We start from the raw sequence: 25540 nt of genomic DNA on the forward strand, positions 1-25540 counted from the left end.
GTATCCTACCATAGAGTCCTTTTTCATTCAGACGACGACGGATAGTACTGTTGTACCCTCGGACTGCAGGACAGCTTGAACTTGTTTGAATGTTAGTCGAGGTTCATTATCCACCATCCGCATAATCTTTCGTTGAAATCTCTTGTCAATTTTTCTTTTTTGTCCACATCTAGGGAAGTTAGCCACAGCGCCATGGGCTTTACACTCATTGATGACACTGCACACGGTAGACACAGGAACATTTGGGTCTTTGGAGATGGACTTGTAGTCTTGAGATTGCCCGTGCTTCCTCACAATTTTGCTTCTCAAGTCCTCAGACAGTTCTTTAGTCTTCTTTCTTTTCTCCATGCTCAATGTGGTACACACAATGACACAGAATACAGGTTGAGTCAACTTTAATCCATTTTAACTGGCTGCAAGTGTGATTTAGCTATTGCCACCACCTGTTATGTGCCACGGGTAAGTAACAGGTGCAGTTAATTGCACAAATTAGAGAAGCATCACATGATTTTTCAAAGGGTGCCAATACATTTGTCTGGCCCATTTTTCAAGTTTTGTGTTTAAAATTATATACATATTTTTTTCATTTTCTTTTGTGTTTTTTCATTGCAAGCAAAATAAATGAAGATATTACTACCAAAGCATTTGTAATTGCAATCATTTTCTGGGAGAAATTGAGCATTATCTGACAGAATTGCAGGGGTGCCAATACTTCTTTCTTTCCATGTGGTACACACAAGGATGCAGGACAGAGGTTGAGTCAACTTTAATCCATTTTAACTGGTTGCAAGTGTGATTTAGTTATTGCTGCCACCTGTTTTGTGCCACAGGTAAGTAACAGGTGCTGTTAATACACAAATTAGAGAAGCTTCACATGATTTTTCAAATGGTGCCAATACTTTTGTCCGGCCCATTTTTGGAGTTTTGTGTAAAATGATAATGATTTAATTTTTTCCCCCCATTCTCTTTTGTGTTTTTCCATTGCAAGCAAAATAAATGAAGATATTATTACCAAACCCTTTGTAATTGCGATCATTGTCTGGGAGAAATTGAGCATTATCTGACAGATTTTTGGCCAGCAGTGTATGTTCATGATGCAACTTGTTTATTGAGCATCTCTTGATAATATTTAAAATCCAACTGAATGTAAAAGGTTATTGGTCGCCATAAAAACCTCGGGAGCAAAAGCTGCCATATTTTCAAAACAACACAGACGTGACAGCCTTAGGCAGCTTTAGTTTCCAGGTTGTATAGTTTTCCGCCATTAAGGTTTTTTTCTGTTGTTGTTTTTAGCCCATGGCATTATCTCTAGTTTTGTCGGAAAGGCTCTAATTTGGAACTCGTGAATGTGGCATACAAACTACGTGTCCCATGATCACCCTGACTTCGGGGATGGGGGAAAATCACTGAGTTACAGTTACGGTACTTAAAAAAAAAGTTGACTTCACATATACCTCAGTATCCGCGTATGTTCTTTGCGGCACAACACCAGTGCTTGAAAATGAATGAGGTTATGAACGTCGCTCCCAAGTGCTAGAATGAGCGTGTTCACAGTAAATTTCATGACATAAAAATATGACGCGTTCCTTATAGCCTAAAATATAAATGTGTTCATTTACGATCGTTCATGCACAACTCTGGGTGTGGGGTTATATAGCACTGAGCAACTTTGTATGCCACCAGATTATGATGCTAACCGTGCTAACTGGTATACTAATGTAACACTGACAAAGCGGGACGATTGTTGGCAATATTTGGCACGTCTTTGCTAAAAAAAAAATTTTTTTTAATTAAGCAGCTATCAATGTGATTGGGGTCTAATGTATTTAAGTGACATCTCAATTGATTTGGCTGCCTGCTGTCCGCTGCAAACATTTGTAGAAACGGTAAACAAACTGGTCTTTCGTCATCTCTCACTGTATTAAAAGTCAAAGCCAAAAGCCAAACACTTTACAGTAGCTCTTCATATCTCCTGTGCTTTTTGTTGTGTGCTTTTGTTTGGTTCAAAACACACTCTAAAAATGAGAGCACCACTGCCACCCACTGAAAAAAGTATTGTCCCCGAGGTCACATGCGCCACCCACGGCATTGCTCTGCGCCCCACTATTTGAGAAGCGTGGCCTTGAAACATTTTATGCTTTTTTTTTTTTTTTCCCACAATGTATTATTGACCCATGGGTTTTACAAAACTCCTAAATCACCCACAGGGCATCTTCGTTTTCTGCCTGATTTGGTCAGTGGGTGCAAGCTGCAACGACGCTGGGCGCCTCAAATTCGACCACATGGTCCGGGAGGTATTAAGCGGTCCGCTAAGTGAGGAGACGCGCAACTCTCATGCAATCCTTACCACGGTGGGGCCGCCTCCAAAGCAGCTGACGGTGCCGCTGCCCACTGAAGACACCGTGTATCAGTACCGCTTCATAAAAGAGGTAAGCGTTTCTTTGGTGGAAATGCTTTGAAGAAAACTCAGTGCACGATATTGCAAATGTAAGAAGCCTCAAAATATTCAGGGCCAGGGTAGATGGGAACCGTGGACGGATGAGCTGAAGAGCGCCCCACCCCTCTCCAAGGACATGCAGTTCAACGAGATCATCGTGCCCACAGAGAACACGGTGCGCTACATGGCGCTCATGAGGCTCCTGGTCACCAACCAGAAGCCCACTATTTTCATCGGTCCCACCGGGACTGGCAAGAGTGTCTATATCACTGTAAGTGCTGATCGTTTTTTATTAGAACTGCTGAATATGGAAAGATATTAATTATCAATCCACCTAGGAGCTTTTGTATACATACTGTAGACCGCTACTAGGGTTGCCAACTCCCTGAAAAATACAAATAGGGGACATCTCATTGGTAGAGCCCTCCAGCTCATTAACTGTCTTGCCAAGTTTTATTTTGTATGTGTGAATTGATTTTTTTTTTTTTTTTATTATTTGCCTCAAACCTGAATTAAATAGGTGCATAATGAGTGACATAAGCACATGGAAAACCAATAAATATAAGCATTGTGTTATTAAAACAAAATTCAAAAAAATGTCTGAAATAAAATTAACTATTTAAACTTTTTTTTAAGTGTTCAACTTTATAATTAAGGATTTCCGGATCGCGAATTATAACTCGCGTAAAATAACTATCCCAAAATATGTATTACACGTCATAGTACTGTCCTCGGCAAGACGTTGGAGCTAAGTCCTCGCTAGACAGTGAGCTAAGCTCTTAAATGACGATGTCAGACGTCCGTGTGGTTTCCTGACTTTATTCAGCTACTCATGACATCAACACTTGCAGAATGAAACTAAAATGAAATTATATCAGTCTCATCTTCAATAACAGCAATTCAAATTTGCGTTTACAAGAGCTGCCGATACAGCAATAACAAACGATTAGCATGTATCAGTTAGCGTCCGCACATCATCAAAAACAACCACATCAACTCGCCCCAATTTTTCGACTACAATTGAAAACGCACAATAAACAGTACAAAAGGGGTTATATACAGCCGTCTGGATGTTTCCCAAGCAACAAATGTGCACGCAGGCTGTCACCTCTGCCACGCGGCTCCTCTGTGTGTGCGTGTGTGAAGTGGGCGGGCACATCTGTAACACGCTTCCTGTGCCAAAATAAAAGCATGCATCACAAAACAAAAGTCAACATTAAAAAAAAAAAAAAAGGGACAAGACGCAGGCGTCGTAAAGTCGAAATAGCCTGAGTCTGTAAATAATAGTTACACAAACGGTCATGTTTTCACATATTGCCAATAAGCTACAATCAGCCCTGATTTTATATGTAATACGTATCTGCTTACGGTATTCTGTTTAATGTGCTAATATTTCCAATGTTTTTCTCCTCAGGACTTCCTACTGAATCATGTTGACAAGGAGGTGTACAACCCAATGTTTATCAACTTCTCAGCCCAGACAACAGCTGCCCAGACTCAGAATATCATCATGTCCAAGCTGGACAAACGGCGCAAAGGTGTCTTTGGTCCTCCTATGGGGCAGAAAATGGTATCAATGGACATATTGTCAATGCAAGCCAATCCAAAGACTTATCTGCCCATTTTCCTCAATCAATTTGAACAGGTGGTATTCGTGGATGATGTGAACATGCCGGCTAGGGAGGTGTATGGTGCGCAACCCCCCGTGGAGCTGCTGCGCCAATGGTTGGACCACTGGAACTGGTACGACCTCAAGGACTGTTCCATGATTAAACTGGTGGATATTCAGGTCATGTGCGCCATGGGTCCGCCTGGTGAGTAGAAAATAGCGATGTGGAAGGAGGAGGTCAATATGTCAAACTGTCTGCATTGATTTGGCAGCGTTGCCGCAGAAGATGTGGAATACTGATAAATGTGTGAATTATGAAAACGTGTAAAACAACTTTTGAGATGGATCAGTTTAACAGTTTGAAGTTGTATAGCTTTGAATTGGTTGGGATAAAAATGTAGAAGAATTTCTTTTGAAATTCTGTTCTTCAGTAGTTTTGGGGTGCTGAATCCAAATCTGACTTTAGTTTTTCCTGCTTAAACTATACTTTTATTGGTGGTAGCTTTGCATATAATTTTTTAATTTTTTTTTTAAATAGTGTTTATTCGGCGCGCCGCACAGCCCAAACCGTTTGGCCCATCGACACCATTCAAATACTGAAATGACCGGAATGCTTTTGCGACGGAAGGAATCTTTCGAATTACCCCAACAAAAATTACCGTTCGTGCCAAAAACAGTTTTTTATTTTATTTTATTATTATTATTTTTTTATGTTAATGGGTCTACTACTATAATTTTCATCCAATTCACACAAATCATGAATAAAAAATTTCAGGAAGGTAAGGGGCATAAAAGTCTTTTACAGAATTTGTGGTTTCCTCTGGTTTATCATTATTCAGATTTGTATTTGTAATGTATTTGTTTTGCTATGTCTAATTGCTATTTGTAATTGTACCTGCAGTATTTATGAAGGATTTAGTGTAGGTTTTTGGGCTGTGGAACAAATGAATCGAATTATAAGGTATTCTTATGGGAAAATCCATTCGACATACGACCATTTCGACTTACAACCCAGGTCCTGGAAGTAATTAAATTAGTATGTAGATTTACCACTATAGTGTGGAATCAGTTAAAAAAAATACAAAAAGCTCCTGCTACAATAAATGAAATGGCTAGTGTTATTGATAAGACCATCTGGTGCTGCCCTACTTGTTCCACAGGCGGCGGACGAAACCCGGTGACACCGCGGTACCTGCGCCACTTTAACATGCTAACCATTAATGATTTTGACGAGAAGACTATGTATACCATATTCTCCAGGATCATACATTGGCATTTTACCATACGGTAGGTAACCTCAGTTAGATGATAACATTAAATTACAAAAATATTCACTGGATTTTTGGGCAGTACGCAGGAAAAAAATAGACTAATGATGACGTTATTCACAATTACCTCAAACAGTTCACCATTTTTTTTCTTTCCAGGTTTTCTTTCCCTAAGCCGTTTGCATCCCTAACTGTTCAGATTGTGAAAGGCACCATGTCCGTTTACAAGGAAGCCACTAAAAATCTCCTGCCTACCCCACAAAAGTCCCACTACTTGTTCAACCTACGGGACATTTCCCGTGTCATCCAGGGCATCTGTTTGTCACGACCCGAAACAGCAGAGGAGCCAGCCACCATTAAACGGCTTTGGGTACATGAGGTGAGACCAATATGGGGCATGTTACTTTAAAAAAGTAATTATTTACAATTTCAAATTACTTCTCCAAAAAGTAATTGAGTTAGTAACTCAATTACTCTATTATAGAATCAATTAATTACTAGTAAAAGTAACTATTTACGTCACCTAATATGTCAAACATCCATCCATCCATCCATCCATTCATCCATCCATCCATCCATCCATCCATCCATCCATCCATCCATCCATCCATCCATCCATCCATCCATCCATCCATCCATCCATCCATCCATCCATCCATCCATCCATCCATCCATCCATCTACCGCTTACTCTGGGATTGGGTCGCAGGGACAGCAGCTTTCGTAGGGAAGCCCAGACTTCCCTCTCCCCTGCCACTTCAACCAGCTCCTTTGTCGAGGTCCCAAGGCGTTCCCAAGCCAGCTGAGAGACATAGTCTCACCAGCTTGTCCTAGGTCGTCCCCCTGGTGGGGCATGCCCGGAACACCTCTCCAGGGAGGTGTTCAGGAGGCATCCGAACTAGATTCCCGATCCACCTCATTTTGGCTCCTCTCGATGCGGAGAAGAGTCACTGCAGATGCTGCACCGATCTACCTGTTGATCTCCCACTTCCTCCTACCGTCACTTGTGAACATAACCCCAAGATATTTGAACTCTTGCACTTGGGGCAGGACCTCGTCCCCGAACTGGAGAGGGCACACCACCCTTTTCTGACCGAGGACCATGGTCTTGGATTTGGAGGTGCTGATCTTCATCCCAACCCCTTCACATTCGGCTGCGAACCGCTCCAGTGAGAGTTGGAGATCATGACTTGATGAAGCCAACAGCACCACATCATCTGCAAAAATTAGAGACCCCCTCAACGCTTCAGCTGCCCTTAGGAATTCTGTACATAAAAGTTAAGAACAGAATCGGTGACAAAGGGCAACCATGGCGGAGTCCAACCCTTATTGGGAATGAATCCAAACTCCGGCACCTGTCGTACAGGGACCGAACAGCCCTTACCCTGTACTCCTGAAGCACCCCCTACACTACTACCCAAGGGAAACGGTGAACGCCTTCTCCAAATCCATAAAACACATGTGGACAGGTTGGGCGAACTCCTATGCACCCTTGAGGACCCTGCTGAGGGTGTAGAGCTGGTCCACAGCAACGTGGCCGGGACAAACCCACACTGCTCCGCCTGAATCTGACATTCGACTTCCCGACGGACCCTCCTTTCCAGCAACCCTGAATAGACTTTACCAGGGAGACTAATTGGAGCAAACCCTCTGGTCCTCCCGTCCCACTTCTTATGTCAAACAGTTCGGCTTTTTAGGCGAATGTTTCACACGACAGTTTCATAGCTGAACCGCCGGAACCGCGCTAGCACTATTCGAACGACCCGGGCCGGCGGAACTCGACAACCCGACCAAAAGGCCAAACTCGCGTTCACCTTCGTCTTAACCCCTTGTACTGACTCAATTTTGAAATCTGAAAAAAGGCTTCGAAACACAAGTTGACAATTTATTCAGGTCGACAGCGATCAAACGGCAAGGCAAAACAGCAAAGAGACCATGGCGAGGAGGCAAACTGGATCCAGGGTCACAATATCACAAGTCAACAAAAGGTTCCCAAGAAAAATGACAACGATTTGATAAATGCTCAGTCTTTTAAAGGCTCTGGGGTGGCAGGCTGTGGTCCGAAAGAAGGGTGTGTTTGGGCGTTGTTTAGGATTATTCTCTGTTGTAGGTTGGGCGGGAGAGTTTCAAGCGTTACTGTTGTCAGGGCAACGAGAGTTGAGGATTTTGCCATCCTCAGCGACACATGAGTGGTGAGTGTTCACTTCTTGGCTGCGGGTTCCTCCATTTCAGATATTCCTTGTGGCAAGACAGGATGTCCCGCCATTTGTCCTGGAATGTGCGCAAAAGCTGATTGCGGGATTTGGTGGTGCAGACGTGGGCTTGTAGATGTCTTGCCTATCAACTGGTTGTCAGTGTCAATCTTGCTCAGTCAGCTGTATGGCGCGCGTTGGGCTTTCGTGGTCCTGTATCTTTCTGAAGGCGTCCTGTATCTTTCTGTCCTTATCTACCTGTTGTCTTGGCGCTGCCAGTTCTAATCATTCCAAGTCCAATAATAATATCCAATATATTCTGCTTGTGTTTCGTAAACTATGATATAAATGTTATTTATTTAATATTGGGTGGGTAAGGGTAATACAATCAGTCAAACAATAAATATGAGAAAAGATACTATACCCTGATTGATTATATTATGTGTGTTAGAGTAATACAAACAGTCAAACAGTAAACACGAGAAAAGATACTATTCCCTTTAGGTAGAACAGCATGGACAGGTATTTAACCTTAAACAAATAACCTTTGCAATGAGGGAGACATTAAACTTCAATAACATGTTTTTTAATGATGTACCTGTCGATCGTACAACTCAGTTCAGTCTGTGTCACAAGTTTTTGTTGAGCAGTAAAATCTAGCTTTTGCCGCTCCATTGCAGTGTCCTTCTTTGCTGGAGCTCACCACTGATCTATCGTCTGTAGTATTGCCGTCTGTGTTTTTGGTCACTAGTTTAGTTGCTGCATATACTGTGCTCAGATGCTTCATTAAATTTGAGTTGCTAACAGCAGATGTGGGCAAATGCTTCCCCCCCGGGACAAAATGTGCACTTCACGTGTAAGTTCTTGCCTTGCCTCTCAATGATGATGAAGTAGTTAGTGCATGTACTTCCAATATGTACCGTAATTTCCCCAATATAAGGCGCACCCGTGTATAACGCGCACCCCAAATTTACTTGTAAAATCTAGGGAAAATTATTGTACCCGTTTATAACGCGCACCCTAATTTTAGCACCAATAAATAGAAGAATACAAGAAAACAGAGCTCGTCTACAGATACAGAAATGTCATTTTACTGACTGGTGAAACACAGCACAAGCATAGCATATTGGTAGTTCAAAACATTACCATAAAGTGACAATATTTACGGTAATAATATGATTTGACAACTTCTCCAGTTTACCAGAATCTAGGAGAAAAGAAAACAGATGTGACTTTTCTTTAAAAGGCTGCTGTATAACTTGCTCGTTTCATCATAATGAATAAATGTTTCTTCCATGAATTGATACGGTCAAATGAAAGTGAGAACGTAAGTTGGAAATCCGAGAGAGCTCATCGCTGTCAAAACTGTGACATATTGGTATTCTATGTTATGTTGTTCTATGTTGTGGCACTGGTGGATCCATTCTGCTGTATTGTCATATCTATGTTGTGATTGTCTATGAGCCATAGGGCCGCTGAGGCTAGACAAAAGAGCGCCGCATTATAGCCCGACTGTCGGCATTTAAGTTAATTGAAAGCAAGAAATAAAACATTGAACACGGCACTTCAAGTATTCTAGTTTTTTTCAAGACAAGATAAAACAGACACGACAGTCACAATAGGAACTATTGTTATTTGGGTTAGTTGACGGACACACACAGGAAGTCTGTGTTGTTACGTTTGTTATGGTCCGAGTTGGGGAGCTGCAATAAACGTTGACTCAAATGAGTTCAAGAAACTAAATTCTGTGCTTTATGAAGAGTGAAAAAAGCAGAATTTAACACAGACGAAATCATTCCCATGGGCTCACCACCTGTGGGAGGGGCCAAAGGGGTCGGGTGCGTAGGGAGTTGGGCGGCAGCCAAAGGCGAGGGCCTTGGCGGTCCGACCCCCAGCTGCAGAAGCTAACTCTTGGGACATGGAATGTCACCTCTCCGGCAGGGAAGGAGCCTGAGCTGGTGTGTGAGGCAGGGAAGTTCCGACTAGATATAGTCGGACTCTCCTCCACACACAGCTTGGGTTCCGGTACCAATCCTCTCGAGAGGGGTTGGACTCTCTTCCACTCTGGAGTTGCCCATGGTGAGAGGCGCCGGGCAGGTGTGGGCATACTTATTGCCCCCCGGCTTGGCGCCTGTACGTTGGGGTTTACCCCGGTAGACAAGAGGGTAGCCTCCCTCCGCCTTCGGGTGGGGGGACGGGTTCTAACTTGTTTGCGCTTATGCACCGAACAGCAGTTCAGAATACCCACCCTTTTTGGAGTCCTTGGAGGGTGTGCTAGAGAGCGCCCCCTCTGGGGACTCCCTCGTTCTCCTGGGGGAATTCAACGCTCACGTGGGCAATGACAGTGAGACCTGGAGGGGCGTGATTGGGAGGAATGGCCCCCCCGATCAGAACCCGAGTGGTGTTCTGTTATTGGACTTCTGTGCTCGTCACGGTTTGTCTATAACGACCACCATGTTCAAACATATGGGTGTCCATTCGTGCACTTGGCACCAGGACACCCTAGGCTGCAGTTCGATGATCTACTTCGTAATCGTGTCATCGGACTTGCGGCCGCATGTTTTGGACACTCGGGTGAAGAGATGGGCGGAGCTGTCAACTGATCACCACCTGGTGGTGTGTTGGCTCCGATGGCGGGGGAAGATGCTGACCAGACCTGGCAGACCCAAACGTATTGTGAGGGTCTGCTGGGAACGTCTGTCAGAATCCCCTGTCAGAAAGAGTTTCTACACCCACCTCCGGCAGAACTTCTCCCTTGTCCCGGGGGAGGTGGGGGACATTGAGTCCGAGTGGGCCATGTTCTGCACATCCATTGTTGAGGCGGCCGATCAGAACTGTGGCCGTAAGGTGGTTGGTGCCTGCCGTGGCGGCAATCCCCGAACCCGCTGGTGGACACCAGCGGTAAGGGATGCCGTCAAGCTGAAGAAGGAGGCCTATCAGGCGTTTTTGGCCTGTGGGACTCCGGAGGCAGCTGACAGGTACCGGCTGGCCAAGCGGACTGTGGCTTCGGCGGTCGCCGAGGCAAAAACACGGACATGGGAGGAGTTCGGCGAGGCCATGGAAAACGACTTCCTGACCGCTTCGAGGAAATTCTGGTCCACCATCCGGCGCCTTGGGAGAGGAAAGCAGTGCACTATTAACGCTGTGTATAGTGAAGATGGTGTACTGCTGACCTCAACTCGGGACGTCGTGAGCCGGTGGGGAGAATACTTCGAGGCCCTCCTCAATTCCACCGACACGCCTTCCTTTGAGGAAGCAGTGTCTGGGGACTCCGAGGTGGGCTCTTCGATTTCTGGGGTTGAAGTCACTGAGGCGGTTGGAAAGCTCCTCGGTGGCAAGGCTTCGGGGGTAGATGAGATCCGCCCGGAGTTCCTAAAGGCTTTGGATGTTGTAGGGGTGTCGTGGCTGACACGTCTCTACAACATCGCGTGGACATCGAGGACAGTGCCTCTGGATTGGCAGACCGGGGTGGTGGTCCCCCTTTTTAAGAAGGGGGACCGGAGGGTGTGTTCCAATTATAGAGGGATCACACTCCTCAGCCTCCCTGGTAAAGTCTATTCAGGGGTGCTGGAGAGGAGAGTCCGCCGAGAAGTCGAATCTCGGATTCATGAGGAGCAGTGTGGTTTTTGTCCCGGGCCGTGGAACAGTGGACCAGCTCTACACCCTCAGGCAGGGTCCTCGAGGGTGCATGGGAGCTCGCCCGATCAGTCTACATGTGTTTTGTGGATCTGGAGAAGGCGTTCGATTGTGTGCCTCGGGCAGTCCTGTGGGGGGTGCTCCGGGAGTACGGGGTACCGAGCCCCTTGGTAAAGGCTGTTCGGTCCCTGTACGACCGGTGTCAGAGTTTGGTCCGCATTGCCGGCAGTAAGTCGAATTCGTTCCCAGTGAGAGTTGGACTCCGCCAAGGCTGCCCTTTGTCACCGATTTTGTTCATAATTTTTATGGACAGAAGTTCTAGGTGCAGCCGAAGCGTTGAGGGGGTCCGATTTGGTGACCTCGGCATTGAATCTCTGCTTTTTGCAGATGATTTAGTGCTGTTGGCTTCATCAAGCCGTAACCTCCAACTCTCACTGGAGTGGTTCGCAGCTGAGTGTGAAGCGGTTGGGATGAAGATCAGCACCTCCAAATCCGAGACCATGGTCCTCAGTCGGAAAAGGGTGGAGTGCCCTCTCCGGGTCGGGGATGAGATCCTGCCCCAAGTTTAGGAGTTCAAGTATCTAGGGGTCTTGTTCACAAGTGACGGTAGGAGGGAGCGGGAGATCGACAGGCGAATCGGTGCAGCGTCTGCAGTACTGCGGACTCTGCACTGGTCCGTAGTGGTGAAGAAAGAGCTGAGCCGAAAGGCAAAGCTCTCGATTTACCAATCGATCTACGTTCCTACCCTCACCTATGGTCACGAGCTTTGGGTCGTGACCGAAGGAACAAGATCCCGGATACAAGCGGTGGAAATGAGTTTCCTCCGCAGGGTGTCCGGGCTCTCCCTTAGAGATAGGGTGAGAAGCTTGGTCATCCGGGAGGGACTCGGCGTCGAGCCGCTACTCCTCCGCGTAGAGAGGAGCCAGCTGAGGTGGCTCGGGCATCTGGTTCGGATGCCTCTCGCACGCCTCCCCGGAGAGGTGTTCCGGGCATGTCCCACCGGCGGGAGGCCCCGTGGACGACCCAGGACACGCTGGAGAGACTATGTCTCTCGGCTGGCCTGGGAACGCCTTGGGATCCCGCCGGAGGAGCTGGTTGAAGTGGCTGGGGAGAGGGAAGTCTGGGCTTCCCTGTTAAAGCTGCTGCCCCCGCGACCCGACCCCGGAACAAGCGGAAGATAATGGATGGATGGATGGAAATCATTCAGCCGATTAGAGTAAAGTATTACCGAAACAAAATGGTGACGTCAGGTACCGTAATGGTCGGCAACGGATCGCCGCATACGTTTTTTCAACACAATATGGCCGTGTCAATAAAAAAAAAAAATCGGGTTATACAGTGGGGAGAACAAGTATTTGATACACTGCCAATGGGAAAACCCATTGACAGTGTATCAAATACTCCCAACAAATATTTGATACACTGCCAATGGGACAATTTTACAAGTTGATTTTGGGGAAAAAAAGTGTGCGTTATATTTGGGAAATTACGGTAAAAGCCAACTTTACAGCTGTAATCGCTATCTCTTCTTTCTGTCAATTTTTACTGGTCGTAACTCACAATATAAGTTGTTTGTGTGTGTGTGTGCACTAAACCTATGTTGGTTTGAGTGTAAAATAAACTCCAAGGATTCGTCAGTGATGTCACGTGACCAGAGGTGGGTAGAATAGCCAAAAATGTATCCTTGGTATCTATCGAAACCTGATTTAAGTAACGTCAGCACTTGGGTTGTGTGCGACTAGTAGTTTAATCGTTTAACCACCTACTCATAATTGAATGTTTCGTATTTTACAAGTTGGTTAAACGCAGCATCGTGGATCTTGAGTAGGGTTGGGCATCGAGCATCAATGGGATCCGGGACTAACACACCGGTTCTCCCGGAACCCTTCGAATTTTTAAATTTCGATTCCAAGTTTTGATGCCCTGACCGCCAACCGGAAAAAATAGCTGCCGAACACCACAAAGAAGAAGCCACATGAAGACTAGCTCCGTGATGAGCAAATCAAATGAAGTGGCTAATTTAGCTAAGCACAAAAACGTGTTGCTTCGCTTCACATAAATGACAACAAAGTAACAGAATAAAGACAGCGAAACGATATCAGATCCTCTGTTAAAACGTGTAAACTTACAGATTTTTTATCAAGGGTTCCCAACGACGTGTAGTGCAGAGGAGGTGTGTGTGTAGTGTCTGTACACCTCAAAGATTCTTTTCCAACTGAAGTAATGTTCTTTTTGCCTGCTGCTTCCAATAAGTCACCACAAGGGGAATCCAAGCGCTCATAGCAAAACCAAAGAAAAACTAGAATCTGGAGTTACAATACTGATATCTTGTGGACAGATCAACAAAATATCAGTTTAGAAAGAAATCAAACTTAAAAAGTAGTCAACTTAAAATCAAGGGACAGAACACTCACCGCCAGCCCTAAACTAAATTGTAGAACTGGCACCTAAAACAAACGAAGCAATACAATAAATGCCCGTAGCATAAGACACTCTAAAACAGAGGCAAAAGAATATATGTAAATGTTTTCTTTGTACATCTTTGTGAAAGTGCACTTCTGTGGAAAGAAACTTCATCATATTCAAGTTCAAAGACTGATATTTATATACAAGTTAAAATTAGCCATGTGAGAAATTCATAGCAAATAAGCAAGTTAATTTAAGTTCATATAATTTAAAAAATAATCAAATTTTTTTTTTGACCCTGCTTATGAAAAGAATCGGAATTGAGAATCGTTTGGAACCGGAATCGAAACGTGGAATCTAAACTGGAACTGGATCCGTTCAAATTCAAGGGATGCCCAACCCTAATCTTGAGCCCCTTTCAGACTCCAGTTAAGTCCCGGGATTTAAAGGGCACCCTTTATGTCTGAAAGCAATTTCCCGGGCAACTGACACTGAGATAACACGGACCTTAATCATTGCGTCATCGCCGCAGCATGCATGAAAGCTGCCGGTTAAAGGGATCCTCGATTTAAAGACAAGTAATTCTTAAAAGATAAATGTTAGTATGATTTATAATAATTTGATATTACAACCCCTCTTAATGGTTTCGTTTTAATAAAATTTGTAAAATTATTTTAAGTGGTAGGTCGCCATTCTTGTTGACATCGCATTGCGGTGACGTCACTGGGCCCGCTGCCGAACTTCCAGCGTGTCACTCGTTAGCTACCCCAACATGTCGTCGGTTCTGCCTTTCCAATTTGAACCAGAGCGGAAAAGTGAAGAGCAGGACAGCACTGTCGGTCGTTCACAAGACGAGCAGCAAAGGCAAAATGCAGAGCAGAAAATACCTCATAAGAGTCGGGCAAAACTGGTGATGTACTTGTGGCAAGTTCGTCTCAATGACAATGGAGCGAGAGAGCGTATGCTGTTGAGAATTCTATTTTTTGTTAGCAGATCTTCAAGGTAAACTATTGCGTGATCAAACTTATTCCAATATAATTATGTACGTAGATTGTTAGCATCCAGAGGTGTCGTGTGCTTTTACATACAGTACAGGCCAAAAGTTTGAACACACCTTGTCATTCGTGCATTTTTATTTTCATGAATATTGACATTATAAACTCTGACTGAAGGTAATAAAACTATGAATGCACACGTGTGATAGTCAGGATCGGAGTCGTTTTGTGGCTGACTGTCGTCATTAAATTTGTCATCTGGATCGAGTGTCCTCCATGTCTTGTACATTCAACTCACGTTTAGCTATGTAAGGGTGGTATATATTAAGTGCTCGGCGTGCATCAGCTGGCCACTGTATCGCTGCATCGGACGTGTCTGGATCAGTTTGAGTGGCAGTATCACTCACATTAGGTGAATACTGAACAGACACACTTACTGCCTGACGAACTGACAGTCGAGGTGAATTATTAGCTTCCTCTGTGACTAGCGGTACGCCCAAAGGTTCGCCTACCGCTGTAGCGACAGGAGCGGCTTGCCTGCTTAAGAGAGTGGCCAGCATTTTCTTGTCTTTGGCGCTTTATTGCTCTATTATAATTCATTATTCACTCGCTATCCGAGCGCGTTGAGGCTTCTTGTGAGGGAAAATAGTAGCAACAGCATTTGATTTTAGTCTCCACTTATATCCAGCCGCTCCGGTTAGCTCCTTCATAAGTTGTCGTCGACTAAAAGCCTCGAACGCGTTAGGAGAAAAATGGCGAGAACAAAGCCTCGGGTCTTTGGGAAGTTTTGTCAGTCTACAGGCATTTTCCCAAAGCTTTATCCTCTTCTTGTCAATAGGAAATCTGTGGAGACTCACATCACTCCCCTTGCTTCCATTTCACTGGAAATTGCATCCAAAAGCAGCACATCGTAGCATTTTACTTAGCGAGTTTAGGCAGCAATACACAATTGGTCTACACAATTGGAAACGTCCCAATTACGTCATCACTCCGAGCCCGCAAAACATGGCGCCAACTATCGGTCAAAATATGTACTAAATATTATAAAATATTGATTTAACATTTTATGTATTTCTAACAACATATTTTAGTACAAGAGAACAATTGTGGTTTATTAGAGCCTACATGTCTTTAAGATCGAGGATCCCTTTAATTCCTCGGTCACAGCACAAAAGCTGATGACGTAAATGTCATAGGGGCGTGGCGTGGCGTGCCGGTTGGAGGGCTGCAGCTGTGGCTCGTGGGCCGGGTGGGCGGACGGGGGTGGGGGTGGCCGGGTTGTTGGTGGCGTGTCCCCTCTTGCCATCCCTGAAGGCCGTTTGATGGGTGTGCGCGTGGGCCAGGGGACCACCCTGGATCCGGGGGGGGGGGGGGGGGATGTGGGGGGGGGGGGCGGGGGACGATCGCTCCTTTGCTGGGCAGCGGGAGGAGGGACGGGCTGCGCTGAACCGGGCACTTAGACTTCCATTCCCCGTGTCAAACAGCTGATCAGGACAGGTTAAAAAAAAAAAAAAAAAAAAAGTAAACGTCATAGGGGGCCGATCGTTATTTCCTCTTTCTTCGCAGTAAGACTAAAAGCGGTAAACAAACGTCCAAGCTATCAACATGGCAAACTGAAAACATAACGATATTAATTTGCAACTGAATTTTAAAACCGAGGAAGAGGCAGGACATCATCCATCTTTGGAAATGTGTTTTATTTTTTTTGCCGATTCCGAGCAAAAATGATGTAATGTCCCCGTTATAAAACCCCTTCTTTCGCCCTCCACGCACAGAGAGTGCCGAGTCGCCAATACAGGACAAATCTGAACGTGTCAGACCCGGGTAATTCCCGGTACATCTCCCCATGCCTGAAAGCCATGACACGAGTAAATCCTGCGTCACATTACACTGGAATTTTGCGGGATATAAATCTGAAAGGGGCTTTGGTCTTCGCTCCTCTGCCTCTACAGGACAGGCCAAAGGTTTGGACACACCTTCTCATTCGTGCGTTTTCTTTATTGTCATGAATATCTACGTTGTAAATTCTCACTAAAGTTAATAAAACTATGAATTAACACAAGTGGAATTATGTACTTAGTAAAAATGGTGAAATAACTAAAAATATTTATAATATTCTAGTATGTTCAAACTAGCCACCCTTTGCTCTGATTACTTTCTGCACACTCTTGCCATTCTCTTGATGAGCTTTAAGAGGGAGTCACCTAAAATGGCTTTTGACGTCACATGTATGTCTTATCAGGGTTGATTAGTGAAATTTATTGCTTTCTCATTGGGGTTGGCGCCTTTATTTGCGTTGCATTGGATGAGGTATGTCCAAACCTTTGGCCTGTCCTGTTTGTAAACAGGCTGAGCAGCCAGGGAGAAAAATGTCCGCTGGCAAGGATTCCCTGCGTGCACCGTCACAGCCTAGAGCATCACAGATCCACGCTGTGAGTCTGCACATAAAGTACCAAAGTGCACCCTGCTCCGGTTGCATTCACAAGCGAAGCAGAGACCTGCGATTTTTGAACGGACCAGAGTTCGGTTGTTTGGTCCGAACTAGAGTTCGGATGCGCATTCACATGAGCGGACTATCTGAGAAAAAGAACTCTGGTCCGTTTAAAACGGACCAAACAGTGCTAGTGTGAAAGTGGCCTTATTTAAACGCCGCTAGTTTCAACACTGGGTGAGCCAAAAATATTCACACCTTGGGGCTTTTCAACAGTGTGTATTTTATTGGGATTCCATGTCAGACCAACAAGTGCTTATAACTGTAAGAAGTGAAAAACAATAAGAGGTTTTCTTTTGACATATCTTAATAGAGGCCACCTCTTTCATCCTTAAGGTCTTGAGGGTGTACTATGATCGTCTGGTCCAAGACTCGGATCGCTCGTGGCTGGTGAGCCATCTGCATGAGGTGTTCAAGGTTCATATGGAGGTGGACTTCAACAAGCTCTTCCAGAATCTGGATCTGGACCAGGACGGTGTGGTGACTGAGGACGACCTGCGCAGCCTGATGTTCTGTGATTTCCACGACCCTAAGGGGGACGACCGCAGCTACCGTGAAGTGCTGGATCTTGACCAGCTGCGCCAAGTGGTTGAATCCCACCTGGACGAGTACAACACCATCAGCAAAGCGCCCATGAACCTTGTGTTGTTCCGCTTCGCCATTGAGCATGTCTCCCGCATCTCCCGCATCCTCAAGCAGCCCAGCGGACATGCTCTCTTAGTGGGCGTGGGTGGCAGTGGGCGGCAGTCTCTGACCCGCTTGGCGGCGCACATGGCCGAGGCAGAGCTCTTCCAGGTGGAGATCTCCAAGACCTACGGCATGGTGGAGTGGCATGACGACCTCAAGCTCATCATGACCAGGTCTACGTCGGGCGAAGCTCATGGCGTCTTCCTCTTCACGGACACTCAGATCAAAATGGAGTCCTTCCTAGAGGATATCGGCAACTTGCTGAACACCGGCGAGGTTAGTGAAAGAGGTTCCTATCGGAGTCTCCGCTGGCTGCCACTGCCAAGCTGTACAGTAAAAGACTTTGTTGTTGTCTGGTTGAATGCTTACATCTCCAATCCTAAACTCAATCAAAACTACATTTTGCTTGAGTTCAAGTCAGAATTATACAGTAACTGAGTCCATTTATTTTCCAGGTGCCTAACCTGTTTGCCGTAGATGAGAAGCAAGAAGTGATTGAGAAAATGCGAGTGTTGGATCGCCAGCGTGAACGCGATAAGCAGACGGATGGCAGTAACTTGGCACTCTTCAACATGTTTATAGAGCGTTGCCGCTCGCAAATGCACGTCGTTTTGGCCATGAGTCCTATCGGAGACGCCTTTAGGAACCGGCTCAGACGCTTCCCGGCACTCATCAACTGCTGTACTATTAACTGGTTCCAGGTGAAGTACATACACAGCAGAACACCTCAGTGAAGTTGTCACCCCATCAGATGCAAGTTCATATAAAAAATATGTCAACCGTTTGTGCTGTCAAAGTTCAGATTGTGCTGCAATCATTTTAAAAAAAATATGCACAATTCTTTTATACACGGCTGGCCAAAAGTATTGGCACCCCTGCAATTCTGTCAGATAATGCTCAATTTCTCCCAGAAAATGATTGCAATTACAAATGCTTTGGTAGTAAGTTCTTCATTTATTTTGCTTGCAATGAAAAAACACAAAAGAAAATGAAAAAAATATGTCTATAATTTTAAACACAAAACTCCAAAAATGGGCCGGACAAAAGTATTGGCACCCTTTGAAAAATCATGTGATGCTTCTCTAATTTCTGTAATTAACAGCACCTGTTACTTACCCGTGGCACATTACAGGTGGCGGCAATAGCTAAATCACACTTGCAGCCAGTTAAAATGGATTAAAGTTGACTCAACCTCTGCCCTGTGTCCTTGTGTGTACCACATTGAGCATGGAGAAAAGAAAGAAGACCAAAGAACTGTCAGAGGACTTGAGAAGCAAAATTGGGATGAAGAATGGGCAATCTCAAGGCTACAAGTCCATCTCCAAAGACCTGAATGTTCTTGTGTCTACCGTGCGCAGTGTCATCAGTAAGTGTAAAAGCCCCTGGCACTGTGGCTAACCTCCCTAGATGTTGACAAAAAAGAAAAATTGACGAGAGATTTCAACTAAAGATTGTGCGGATGGTGGTTAAAGAACCTCGACTAACATCCAATTAAGTTCAAGCTGTCCTGCAGTCTGATGGTACAACAGTCAACCCGTACTGTCCGTCGGCGTCTGAATGAAAAGGAACTCCATGGTAGGATACCCAGGAAGACCCCATGTCTGACCCAGAGACATGAAAAAGCCAGGCTGAAGTTTGCCAAAACATACCTGAGAAAGCCAAAAACGTTTTGGAAGAATGTTCTCTGGTCTGATGAGACAAAAGTACAGCTTTTTGGGAAAAGGCATCAACATAGAGTTTACAGGGGGAAAAAAACAAGAAAAGAACATGGTCCCCAAAATCAAACATGGCAGAGGTTCCCTGATGTTTTAGGATTGCTTTGCTGCCTCTGGCACTGGACTGCACATGGTCCCCAAAGTCAAACATGGCAGAGGTTCCCTGATGTTTTAGGATTGCTTTGCTGCCTCTGGCACTGGACTGCTTGACCGTGTGCATGGCATTATGAAGTCTGAAGACTACCAACAAATTTTGCAGCATAATGTAGGGCCCAGTGTGAGAAAGCTGGGTCTGCCTCAGAGGTCATGGGTCTTCCAGCAGGACAATGACCCAAAACACACTTCAAAAAGCACTAGAAAATGGTTTGAGAGAAAGCACTGAAGACTTCTTAAGTGGCCAGCAATGAGTCCAGACCTGAGTCCTATAGAACACCTGTATAGAGACCTGTTAATGGCAGTTTGGAGAAGGCACCCCTCAAATCTCAGAGAACTGGAGCAGTTGGCCAAAGAAGAATGGTCTAAAATTCCAGCACATTGTAAGAAACTCATTGATGGATACCGGAAGCTGTTCGCAGTTATTTTATCTAAAGGTTGTGCTACCAAGTATTAGGCTGAGGGTGCCAATACTTTTGTCTAGCCCATTTTTGGAGTTTTGTGTAAAATGATAATGATTTAAAAAAAAAAAAAATTAATTCTCTTTTGTGTTTTTTCATTGCAAGCAAAATAAATGAAGATATTACTACCAAAGCATTTGTAATTGCAATCATTTTCAGGGAGAAATTGAGCATTATCTGACAGAATTGCAGGGGTGCCAATAGACCCTACTCACCAACGTCACACAATGACGTGTCGCTGTATCCGGCCGCCATATTGTCAGTCATTGTTTATCCGTATTCTCAATGGTTTCAATTTATCGTGCAATTTATAGTACAATTCATGGAAGCCCCGGTGCTTTCAGACGCTGTAAACTCATTGGATGTGTTGCATAAAAGGCGTTATGTGGAAAAGCTTCGGTCGATCCATTCGCCAGATCCATATTTGATGCCTAAATCGATATTTTTCGACCCGCTGTCTTCGCCGTCTCTGCCTGACATCTGCTACCCTGATATCTACAACTATCTTGTTGACTGCAATGGCCGACGCTTCAAGGATAGGTGGATATTGGACTATTTCTTCAATAAAATACGCAACAACTGTGTCTGCCTCATTTGCAAAGAGACAGTCGCTGTTTTCAAAGAGTTCGATGTGACGCGATATTACCAAACAAGACACGCTGACATGTACGACAACATTACAAGAAAGATACGCAGCGAGAAATCAAAGTGACTTGAAGCTAGTTTAATTTCACAGCAGCAGTATTTCGCAAGAGCCCGAGTGTCGAAAGAGAACGCCACAAAGGCGAGATTGTTGAAATTATGAATTAAAAAAAATAATAATAAAGCAAATGTGACACACAGAAGGGCTTGCTTTGTTTAAATATATTGTTCTACGTAAATCAGCCAAGGTAGCCCCCCACATTTTTACCACACCAAATCTGGCCCCCTTTGCAAAAAGTTTGGACACCCCTGTTTAACTGGTGATCCGTAGACGAGGCCAGCTTCTTTCACTTGTTACCAGCTAAATATTATTCAAAAAATAATGATGGTGGAAGAAATAAGCATCTTGAATTTGAAACTGTACTGTATGTTGTCGGCGATCAGCCTCGCAATGATCTTAATTGTGGTTGTCAGCCCAAAACTCTCTAAATATATATTAAATGCATCTTACCAGATATAAAATGACTACTACATAATCTGTGGTAATCGTTTGGAGCCCAGTTTTCTCGTCGAATTGCAGCAGTCCATCTCGCTCACCTCTCCAGGTCTCTCGGAATAGGGTAGAACTTCAAGTCTCTCCGTCTATTTTCTCTGTTACTGCAACCAACCGCCACACACGCCTTCACCATTATGATTATTAATGTTAACGAGCAGAAATACACGCCATAATAGGAGGAATTTACGTGGCGGTAATGCGTAAACACGACGAACTGACAGACAATATGGCGCGGAGGCGTGGTTGTGACGTCATGTGAGTAGGGTCTATAGTTTTTGCCAGCACTGTATCCATCAATGGCATCCACTTACATATACGTCAATGGAATCTGAGTACGTTGGCATCAATAGAATCGACATACATGGCTTTCAATGGCATCTCTGTACTTGGGTGTCAATGCAAAGTAAATGCCGTTGGAAATGAATGGGACAGTTTTTGGCATATTTTGAGGGAACCGTTTTTTCCAAATTCTTTCCAAACTTTTATGCCCCTCACTGTCCCAGAATTTTTTATATCTAAATTATGTGATTTGGTGAAAAATTGTAATAGTACATACATTTAGAAACAAAAACTTTTTTTGTTGTTGTCAAAAAACGGAACGAACAGTTTTCAGGGCGGTTTGAAAAATTCCCTGTGTTGCGCGAAAATTCCTGTCGTTACAATATCTGACCGGTGCCGATCGGTCAGACGGTTCGGGCTGCGTGGCCTGCCAAAGAAACGCCATTAAAAAATTAAAAAATAATTTTACTATGCAATGCAAAGCCCTATATAATACCTGCAAAATCGTGGCAACACAAACGAAACAAATATAGCACAAACAATTGACATAATTTTTATATAAATTTGCGTCTGGTGGGGGCCAACTTCACAGAGGTCTGCAGAACCCTCCAGGTTCCCAAACTATAGCCAGCAAAAAAATGCCAAGTAATGCCTATAACGTTTGAACTCCTTGCCAGACGTGGCCCGAGGACGCTCTCCAGGCTGTGGCCTGTCGCTTCCTGGAAGATGTAGAGATGTCGGATGAGCACCGAATGGGTTGCATTGACATGTGCAAGACTTTTCACACTTCCACCATTCAGATGTCTTCTCGCTTCATGGAAGAACTGCAGCGCCACAACTACGTCACCCCCACATCCTACCTGGAACTCATCTCTACCTTCAAGACTTTACTGAACGCCAAACGAGCGTAAGATCGCAAGCCGTGAGCGCATTCTACATTTAACTTCTCAGTCTTCATATTCCTCTTTTCTCATCTACTGTGTCCAGTGAAGTAATGACGCAGAAAAATCGATATGTGGTGGGTCTGGAGAAATTAGAGTCTGCGTCATCCCAGGTGGCCACTATGCAAGTGGAGCTGGAGGCGCTGCAGCCCCAGCTGATTGAGACATGCAAAAAGGTGGACGAGATGGTAGTCCAGGTGGAGCGTGAGTCGGCCGAGGCGGCCGAGACAGAAAAAGTGGTGAAGATGGACGAGGCCGTCACCAACGAGCAGGCCATGGCTGCCAAAGCCATTAAAGACGAGTGCGACGCTGACTTGGCTGTCACTATGCCCATTTTGGAGGCGGCTCTTTCCGCGCTGGACACGCTCACGCAAAATGTAAGCATTTGGCAAAGGATTGATTATGTCAAGGGTGTCCAAACCTTTCAGGAAGACATAAGGCTGCAAGGGTAATCTTGAAATTCTTCATCTTTTTCAAATTTTTAAGTATAAACTTATTGGTCAAGTTGGATTTGACGTCTATGGCTGTTGATGGCCGTGGAACATGATCACTTAATGCCAGCCTTAAAAAGACGTAGTCCCCGGGTTACGATGTTCCCGGCCTATGTGATTTTGACTTTACGATGCCAGAGCCATTTTCTCTCCAGTCGTTTTTTTTTTTCTTTTTTCTTAAAGTGCCTGTGACACACAAAAAGCATGTTTATTTCATATTACACGCTGTATTTTATGGTCCTGAATGAAATGGACCGCTTGGATGTGTATGGAAGCGATCGATATATTTATTCAATTTTTTAAATCCCAAACCATGAAAATGAGTGACTTCCGGCTCAAGTCTCGGGGTGAGGAAGGAGACGTCAGCTGAGTAACCATCTCACAGTACAGCCATTACTATAGTACTGCCGATTCAGCTGATTTTGCGAATTAATTCATCGTTTATTTTTTGCGTCACGCCAGCCCAATGTGCTGCAGGCTGTTGTTGATACACCAGGGAGAGTGGTGTGAGGCTTTTTGGATTTCCAAAAGATCCTTGTTCACCGCGATGGGCAAAACAGGCTCGACAACCATTGGACAGACAAGGAAGTGAGTAAGCTTCGTGTTTTATATCATGTCAAATACTGGGATTATGACAAACGAATAATAAGGAGGTGGCTTGCATTTTGTAGGTGACTATACTCCCTGTCACACGGTTGAAGACTGGTGGCTTGTCGCACACCATGGTTGCAGGCCGATAAAGACGTTCCCGCCTATAGCTTTCCTCGGCTTGGCCCCGCGCAGCCCCACAGTCCAGTCTCCTGTTTTCGATTGTGTAGACTTCCACCCCCCTTGGTCCTCTTCGTGTGTCCACCAACGGAGCGCTTTCCCCGGCTTTGGCCCCGAGAAGCCCCCCACTCTGACGTTGGCCGGTTTGTCCGCCAAGAATGCGCTATTTTCGGCGTTCACTCCCCTCTGTCCCCGACGACGAGCACTGCCTGCCCGCCGGGGCCGGAGCAGTACGACGAATCGGATCTTGCTCGCTGCCGGGGGCTGGCCGATCGGACAATCACACCCGCTGCCGTGTCTCACATGAGTCGGGATAGTTTTGTGTGATTTTTAGTTTTCGAAAGGCAAGAAAGAGACTTGAAAGAGCCGCTCGGTACATGTTAGCATGTCGCCTAGCTGTCACGCCTCCTGTATTGTTTACACTCTTTCCTCAGTCTCCGAAGTTGGTGCAGGGAAATGACAAAAGCCAGACTAACTCCGGTGGCATAAAATACCCTTCGGGAGGTTTAAGTAGTCGGCAGTTTTGACCATTATGCAGTAATTTTGCCCTGTTGTACTGAATTAATGCATTTTTATTTCATATTCCATTTAGCACAAGACTATTTTTGTCATGACCATACCATTTATTTAGCAAATAGGGGAAAATACTTAAAGAGAATATACTGTAAAAGTATTTAGTAGAGAGATTAAAACAATGATTAGGTTTTGCTGCTCTCTGTTGCATTTTCCTCGTTCTGAATCTTCCCCATTATCTTCCCCCTCAATGAGCTGGATTCTAAATCGGCTGAAATCATTACTCTGCTGACCCAGCTAGGGACGCTGGAGCGCTATAATGACAGGTGGGGCTAAACAACTTATTAAAAGACTCATTTCTCTTCATCTGCTCTATGCCAGATTGTTGTATATAGTCGAATTATCTCAAAATATGATTTTAATTCACATAATAATAATGCTATTTAAGACTTTTTTTTTTATCCTGTCATAGGCACTATAATGTTGACTTTTGTTTTGTGATGCATTCTTTTATTTTGGCGCAGAGCAGGTAGTACTTCTGCACGCGAATAAGAGCGCATGTACACGCGTAGGCCGAGAGATGAGTGAGAGAGAGGGGATAGTTTACAACTGCAAGCCTGCGCGCACATTTGCTGCTTGTGAAGTATCCACAGAGGCAGCACCTGTATACAAAACTTTTTATAATGTTATTGTATTTTTTAATTGTGGTGAAATACTTGGGCGAGTTTATGTGATTGTTTTGGATGATGTGCGGACGCTAACTGATACATGCTAATCGTTTGTGTGGATTGTTGTTGTTCATCAGCAGGTAAAACCCAAGTTTGAATGGCATTTTTTTTTTTTTTTTTTAAACCTGTCCCGTTCAGGAAAATGGAAGTATGGAGAGTATGTCATACTCCCATTGTGATCATTCAACATACCTCATTTATTATGACAAAGCAGCGAACAGAAAGGGGTTATGAGGGAACAGAAGAAAAGAAATACAAACAACAACAAGAAATACATTGAACGCCTACACTAACTATGAATATGTTGGTGCTATTGTCAGCTAGATGTATTTCCGGTCGACACAATGTGGGGGCCTGTTGACCAGGCAAAGAAGGGGAGAGTGGTGGGGGAGTCTCTTAGCTAAGTGATTGGGAGGGGGAGAGTGTACCCAAATCAGCTCTCTGATCTAGAAACCAGTAATCGTGTGAATTGCGGTTGTTGAAGATGAAACAGATTTAATTTCCTTTTTATTTATGCAAGTGATGTCATGAGCATCTGAATAAAGTCAGCAAACCACACGGGCACCTGACATC

General features: G+C 44.7%; 1 protein-coding gene across 3 annotated transcripts in view; it reads left to right on the forward strand.

The window, feature by feature from the left end:
• dnah7 (dynein, axonemal, heavy chain 7) overlaps window positions 1-25540 on the forward strand; it is a 213468-nt gene that overhangs the window by 105148 nt on the left and 82780 nt on the right. For all 3 annotated transcript variants that reach the window (XM_057852777.1, XM_057852775.1, XM_057852778.1), the window contains 10 exons: window positions 2208-2429; window positions 2511-2708; window positions 3852-4007; window positions 4083-4251; window positions 5207-5333; window positions 5474-5693; window positions 17370-17996; window positions 18176-18421; window positions 22204-22433; window positions 22514-22844. In XM_057852777.1, coding sequence (XP_057708760.1) covers window positions 2208-2429; window positions 2511-2708; window positions 3852-4007; window positions 4083-4251; window positions 5207-5333; window positions 5474-5693; window positions 17370-17996; window positions 18176-18421; window positions 22204-22433; window positions 22514-22844 — 2526 coding nt within the window. The remainder of the gene's footprint in view (window positions 1-2207; window positions 2430-2510; window positions 2709-3851; window positions 4008-4082; window positions 4252-5206; window positions 5334-5473; window positions 5694-17369; window positions 17997-18175; window positions 18422-22203; window positions 22434-22513; window positions 22845-25540) is intronic.

Source organism: Corythoichthys intestinalis, chromosome 12 (assembly GCF_030265065.1).
Source record: "Corythoichthys intestinalis isolate RoL2023-P3 chromosome 12, ASM3026506v1, whole genome shotgun sequence".
NCBI lineage: Eukaryota > Metazoa > Chordata > Actinopteri > Syngnathiformes > Syngnathidae > Corythoichthys > Corythoichthys intestinalis.